Source organism: Zingiber officinale, chromosome 9A (genome assembly GCF_018446385.1).
Source record: "Zingiber officinale cultivar Zhangliang chromosome 9A, Zo_v1.1, whole genome shotgun sequence".
NCBI classification, from domain to species: Eukaryota; Viridiplantae; Streptophyta; class Magnoliopsida; order Zingiberales; family Zingiberaceae; genus Zingiber; species Zingiber officinale.
The window spans coordinates 29,494,086-29,501,302 of NC_056002.1; the positions used below are offsets into that span (position 1 = coordinate 29,494,086).

At 34.1% G+C, this 7,217-nt stretch overlaps 1 protein-coding gene across 2 annotated transcripts; it reads right to left on the minus strand.

Moving 5' to 3' along the window:
* Positions 1 to 369: 369 nt before the first annotated feature.
* On the minus strand, positions 370 to 6,062 carry LOC122021775 (nuclear transcription factor Y subunit B-like). 2 transcript variants are annotated; one of them, XM_042579934.1, is made up of 8 exons: positions 5,953 to 6,062; positions 5,638 to 5,871; positions 5,421 to 5,550; positions 5,282 to 5,287; positions 5,120 to 5,191; positions 4,982 to 5,032; positions 1,669 to 1,733; positions 374 to 567 (listed from the first exon to the last, which is right to left on the minus strand). In XM_042579934.1, the coding sequence occupies exons 2-7, from the start codon at positions 5,844 to 5,846 to the stop codon at positions 1,713 to 1,715; spliced, it is 489 nt and encodes a 162-aa protein (XP_042435868.1). In that variant the 5' UTR covers positions 5,847 to 5,871; positions 5,953 to 6,062; the 3' UTR covers positions 374 to 567; positions 1,669 to 1,712. The 2 variants fall into 2 exon arrangements, with proteins under 2 accessions (XP_042435867.1, XP_042435868.1); XM_042579933.1 differs by lacking the exon at positions 1,669 to 1,733 and having other exon boundaries at positions 370 to 567.
* Positions 6,063 to 7,217: the final 1,155 nt, after the last annotated feature.

The window sequence follows — 7,217 nt, forward strand, 5'->3', positions numbered from 1 at the left end:
TACTGAGATGTCTTCATAGTCAACAGGTTTGGACCCCTATTATCGTATCGAGCACGAAAGACCTCTTTTCCTTCTGCCTAGGTCTGCTTCAACGAGCCTGCCTATTTCATGGAGTGAAAGGGGGGTGGGGCCTCCAAGTAAAGGCTGCCGAGGGAACCGCCTACCTAGCAACATCTTTTCTGGGTAAGTGACTCCCCTTTTCCAGAGAAAGCATAAGAAAGAGCCCTTATTCGGATTCGAACCGATCAAGCCTATTTCTTAGGGCTTCAAGAGCGTGACTCTTCTATTTATATGGTTAACTAGTGCATCCAAATGCGATCTTGTTATCTTAAAAAATATATACAAGTGCCTCGAGCAAGCAGAGACCAACAAATAAAATACTTTAATTAAAAAAAACAAAATTAACAGGTCTGTCTTAAGTTAAATGGGATCGGTAATTATACCAGATCACTAGTTGGAATTATGGAAAACTAGCCATCTACAAAAATAAACAATTTGCACCAAATGAAAAGGGAAAAAAAAAACAAAGGCACCATGAAGAAATACTTCTTGCGTTGCAGGCCGAACCTGTATTGCAAAGGCAGCGAATGGATTAGTTATACCCACAAAATTTAATTGACAGAGTGGAATCAGCACTGCAATAAATTCAGATATGAAAGGGGGAACACATAAAAGAAAAGCTGGTATTTTGAGCTTAAATATTGGAGCTATCATCGACCTAAATGACCTGCTACTTTAATAAACTGAGCTCTCTAATTTTAACACTTTTCTTTCCCTCTGCATGTTTATGTTCCTCCCCTTGTGTTTAACCAATCTCCTGTTCTATCCACACAAGTAATAAGCCATTATTCACGTTTGTAGTTAATTTTAAAAAAAAACAAACTAATTAATTATTTTCCAATATTATTTATTGTCCTTCCTTCTTATCTTGCCTTAGGTAACTTGTCATAATACTAGACAATTATTCCTAGACTGAATAGATGCTTGATTGGTCTCTCTTTCAGCTTTCCATCCATCTCCATAAAATCAATTTGACCGAGTGACCACAACATGTTAGACAACCATGTTTGTTGGTGTTAAAAACAGTTCGTGTACCACATTGACAAATGCGGATACTTCGTGCATGATTTAATTATACGATTTCGTAACCTGATGGACAACAAATCTCCTGTACTTTGCTGGACCAAATTCAATATAAAATCCAAAAGAAAAACATAAGAACGAGGATAGGCATTGATATATTCAGCACACAAAATCTTCACGTCTACCATTCAAATTGCTAAATCCTAACTCTTGACTTATAATTTATGTAGAGAAGCTGAGGCATTATACTGTAAAAATTAGGGAATACGAAAAATGAAGCAAAGAAAGCCTTCGTCAAGGCATAAAGCTCTACGCCAACAATTGGTACAAGGAAACAACCATTAGTTTAATACCACTAACTCAGCTTTGTGAGGCAATCCTTGAACACATTTACTAGAACAGTAGAGAACAAGCAACAGAAACAGCTATTGTGTAGTCTTATTTTTAACATATATTTTAGGAAACTAAAACAGATTCTGGCCAAAAAAAATGTGATACTTAAATGCTCCATTTGAGCATTAATCGCAAAAGATATAACTTCAAATGTTAAGTGAACGTCACCATGTAAAAGATCAGCAAACTTACCTGGAAGAAATATCTCCTAGAATGTAAACAGATGATATTGAAAGTCAGAGGTCGCCGTTATAGAACTACAATGTGGAGATAAAAGAAACATCAATTTTACTGACTAAAGAAAGTTCTGTATCAGCCATAATATTACATGTGCCACATTAGTATATAGTCAACTAGGTGCTTCCAAGTATCATACAACTGAATTAGATACTTCGGACTTCCAATATTATCATGCTCAAGTGGAATTTTTTTGAGCAATTTATCAAGACACACCCTTTATAATTGAGAATGATCAAAAAGAAACCCTATAATTTTCTTTTATAAACAATAGGCCACTTTTCCATAATACCCTTAATTACAAGGCATAAGTTAAAAAATAGCTTTCCATTATATTTTTCAATATATAATCCAAGGTTCTAAAATTCGCTAAGTGCTAGTCAGGCGCCAGACCAACGCCTAGTGCCTAGGACACTTAGGCAGGGACTAGGCGCTACTAGGCGGATACCACGGTATCAACATAAATTACATAATATATCACATTCTATAACTCCAACACAATAACATCAAATTTAAAATGAACTTAAAATTACACAGCTAAAAAAATATCACAAATTTATTCTACTTCTCTATAATTTTCAACAACTTATTCTTCATCAAACATAAATTCAATATTATTATTGTGATCCTCCTCTTCTTCAGATGCAAAATCAGCCTCATGAAGTTCTCTCACTCTAGAGTTTCTTCGGATTTGTTTGATGAAATGACGTTTCCAAAGGATGAGGCTTTGGCTAAACCTTCAATTCAATCGCTTCCAAGTCGCTCAGTTAAGAAGGATCAAACAACAAATTTTTTTTCAAATTGATTTCTCAAGTCTTTTAACTCTCAAATTTCTCATAAATGTGAGTTTCTTCATTTGCTCTGATTTCTCCAACTTTGATTACTCAGTACATTGAAGATGAAGTTTGGTGCTAACCACTAGGGCAAGCTAACAAATCAATTTTCTTGTTGGACCAAAGTTTAGGACTTATAAAACTTAAGCCCAATAAAAAAAAATGTTACATTTATGTTTTTTTAATTGGGCTTTAACTCTAAAATTCCAAACTAAAAAAAATCATGAAAACCCTGCACTATTTTTATCGTGCCTAGACGATTCGATCAATTAGTCAACGCCTAGGGCCATCTAATCTCGTGTAGGTGCCAAGACCGCCTAGGTTGGCCAACTAGCATGTTTTCGGTGTGACTGGCTGGAGGTGCCTAGACCGATATTTAGAACACCAATATAATCTCTCTTAAACATAAGTATCACATCTAATGGAAAATGACCAAATTACAAAATTACCAAAAGGCAAGCCCTATTGTTTTACCAAAAAGCATCCTTCTTCACAAAATACACAAAATACCTTAAATTACAGGGCATATGTGATTTTACAAAACAAATTGAGATTAATTTTTTGTATTAAAATAAACTCTTTTAAGCATATTAAAGTATCAATATTCTACTTATAATATTTTGAAGCTCACCCATGGTCAAAATGTTGGCTTGAGTTGATTTACAAATCAACTTGCACTCACTTTTAAAGTTTCAACCTGATTTGAAGTTTTGGCCAAAGTTCAACATGATAATATTGTTCCATTTCAGTTGAATGTTAGTCATTCCAAGGAGGGCAAGGCGGACAAAAGCAAAGGAAAAGGAGGAAGAGGCTTACTTTAAAGAAGTCTCATTGTGGAACCCTAGTCTTACTTCATCATCCACAGTCACTCGCGAATGAAGAAAGGAGGTTCTAGCAACCGTGTCTAGTGCCTTCTTGTGTGTTAATCAGCAGGGAACAAAAGATTTCACCCAGATACTTATACCACCACCAAGTTAAAATTGAGCATTTTGCACTGGATTGATCATATTAGATTATACTTCAGTTCTTTAATTGGTGCAAGTTTAAAATAAGGCTATAATTCATTTATTTGTTTTTCTTCTGGTAATAGTAAATTTCTTCTAGTATTCTTTACAAAGCTAAATGATCCTTGGATATTATGGATAGAGAACAAAAAATCATAAAATGAGCCACTACACCTATTTTACCATCATCTTGTTGCCAATGACAATGAAACATCACTTAGCTAAAAAGATTAGTCGAAGAATTTTTTGTAAAAGATGGAACATCATTGTTCCAACCATAAGATTTTGAAGTGGCTATGGTACACAATAAAAAAAAAAATCATATGCATGATGCTAAATGTTGTCCAGTTGAATTTATTGCTAATAAGGCCACTGAGGAGATTTGTCCTTGTTATGTTGCTGATGTTGTTAGGATAATGTGGAATAAAAACAACTATACGTATAGGTAACCTAAACAATTAGGATCTTACATGTGAAAATTATCAATCTAATTAAACCTAAAGAAAAATGTGAAAAATATTTTAATATCATACTATTTTTTAACTGTTGACCAGGACAATTACCAAGTAAATTAAGTCAAAACACAAAACCAAAAGAAACTGGGCAATTAAAACAAACAAAAACTGTACAAAACGTGCTAAAAAAATTACCTAGGCAATCAACAATCTAATAAAATTGATCAATTAAAACAAAGAAAAACGTGCATACTTGTCAAATGGCAGGAAATATAGCAACCCTGAAGCTAGTGATGGTAGTGCTTCAAGATCATGCATACAGAACAGTTCATTTATTTGTCAAAACCTGAATGAGTTGAATTTAAATGTATAATCTACCATGTAATGGTTTCTGTACTTTCCATAGACCAAGTTTGCAGAAAGATAACTTTACAATCTTATTGTGTTAGTATGTCCAAATACCAACACCAAATTTTCCAAATAAAGTGAATTATAAAGTTTGAGAATGATAATGTATATAAAAAATGTATGTCACGAAATCAAGAACAAAAAATCTGAGGGGTCAAGCATCCATCCAGATTGTTGCAAAAGATGATAAATAGAGGTATGGACAACACCAAATTTAGTTAGCAATTTTTCAGATCAAAATTGTCATTTACTCCCCATGAAATGAAAACTAGGGAAAATGTACAACTTTGATATTCACCCCATAGATTTAACTCCCTTAGTTGATTGGTATGTGCATATCATCTATTAACCAGGGAGGTCTGAAAGCAAAGAAAACTCTCTAAAAGAAACCATTGCCACCAAGTGTATGCTCTAACCAAAGGTTATATAAACTGCACATAGTTGAAAAAGAAACTAGACCAAATAAAAAACATAGTAAACTAGATCAAGAAATTACAAAGGGTTCTAATTCTAATTGTGTCTGTATATGATATTATAACGAATTTCCTATATTTGGAAGGAGAATTACCTGAGGATTCACGTAATTCATGCCCTGTGCAAGAGAATTTTGTTGATGAACCTAGTTACACCGTATCCAAAAAGAATGAAGACAATTAAAAATCGATCCTCTTAACAAGCAGAGTAGAAGAATCATTGAACATGGTACCTGGTATTCCCCTGGTGTGGTTGTGCCAGGATGAGATCCCCCCATTTCTCTCCTTGCAGTTCCATCTCCACCCTGGGCAGAAAATCAAACTTATGTACCCTCGTTCAAACTTCAAATGCGTTAGCGGGTAAAGGTAGCAAAGTAGAGGGAACAGATAATTACCTCCAACTACAACAACAGCATTAGCGTCGACAAAATCCATCCAAATCGGCAGATGAAAAAAAAAAAAAAAAGGGGGAAAAAAACAACAAAGGTCAGAGTGCACGATTAAGATCATCGCATAGAATATAAACATATATACTTCACGGTATTTCTGCAGATATAACTTCAGCGGCTCGATGTAGTCCTCAAACCCTAGCGTCGCCATCGACCAAAGCAGATCGTCCCCATTGATCGTCTTCCGCTTCTCCTTCTGGCAACGATCGCTCGCCCTTCCATCATCAACACCCTCCGATTTGATCAGCAAACTAACAACGGAACGAAAACTACGAATGAGAGGAGATGGCCATCGATCTCACTCGCTGGTGACGAAGCTGATGAACTCCGAGACGCACTCCTGCATCGTTTCCTTGGCGTCCTTGGCGACCTTGGCGTTGGCTGGGAGGCCCTTCTTCATGATCCGAATGATATTGGCGATGGGGAGGAAGCGATCCTGCTCCCGCACGCTGCCGCCACTTTCGTGGCTTCCGGCTCCATCTACCGTGCTGGACGAAGAAGCCTCCGCCATCGGCCACCGCCTCGCTGCCGGAACCCTAGAAACATTGCGAAAATCACGGAAGGCGAACCCTAGATCGAGAGAGGAGAACGATGGAGTCCGTGCGATAGATCGTTACCTTTGATTTGATTCGTATTTGGCGCGCCGCGAGGAATTATTGATTTTTTTTTTCGGTTCGGAGATCGAACGCTGGAGAAGAGGAAGCGATCCGGGATGACGAGCGATGAAAACGACGAAATCCTCTTTCAAGCCTTCTATTTATAGGCGCATTTTGCCGACTTCTGATTGGCTCAGGACTGCTTCAAACTAAGACACTCTCGTCCTCCCTTATCTATATTGATGGTCGAGTCACTTGATTGGACTCGAGTTAAATCAAACTTTAAATTTTTTTCAAAAATATGAAGGAAATACTTTTTTAAAATAAAAGAGGGCATTTATAATATATTTACATGTAAAGAAAGAAATAAATTCATTAAAAATACTTAATTTTATTGTGTGTAAATTAAAAAGAAAATAATTGAAAACTCTTTTGTGAAATAAATCTCTGCCTCAATATTAAGATCGATAAATTGTGCATACATTTAGTTAATTCAATTGACGAATTAATTAAACTAATTAAAAATTAATTTAATATTAATTAATCAAATTGAATCAAAATTTTATTAAAAATGAATTAATCGAATAAGTTAAAAATCAATTATTTTAAATTAATACTGAATTAATTAAATTTATTTTAAAAATAAAAAAAATTATACAAAATTAATACCTAATTAATCAAATGTTTATCCTTATAAATCCCTTGAATATACTAAACTAAGGTTAGTTATAAAGTTTAGTATAAATTTTGGTATCTTATGATATTTTCAAATATATTCAAAATTATCTTTGATTTTTTGTATTGATGTTGTTATCTAGTTATTCGAATCGATTGATCCTAAGATGATCGATCAGTCTTATAAAATTTTTTCATTGATTATTAAAATAAATCAAAAAATATTAATAAAGGTTCATTTAATTATCTATTAAAATTTGAATATTAAATCTTTTAATTATCTATTAGAGAACACAACCATTGTATCATTATCTATCCGGTAATTTCATGATATACTATAGGGGGTGTCGATGAGCTGAATTAAAATTGATTGTGTTCAAACGTATTTATTTCTTCAGTAAATTTATTCAAACTTATTTATTAAAAAATTTATCAATCAAAATTTTCTAACTTAGCTCCACTAACAGCATTATTTTTTTATGAGATTAAAGTTATGTAGAGGATGGCCATTTAGCTTCAAGATTAACAGGATGAAGTTATATCTAGATTTTTTTTAAAAAAAAAAAAAATCAGTGATGATTCCACTAGTAAAGTTGTACACTCAATTTGGA

Excerpts from the sequence above, each read along its gene's own strand:
- LOC122021775 (XM_042579933.1), bottom strand. The coding sequence starts at position 5,846 with ATGGCGGAGGCTTCTTCGTCCAGCACGGTAGATGGAGCCGGAAGCCAC. Across the intron at positions 5,551-5,637 it reads ATCAGCTTCGTCACCAGCGA|GGCGAGCGATCGTTGCCAGA; the intron begins GTGAGATCGATG and ends TGATGATGGAAG. Across the intron at positions 568-4,981 it reads TGAATTACGTGAATCCTCAG|GTTCGGCCTGCAACGCAAGA; the intron begins GTAATTCTCCTT and ends TTTGCAATACAG.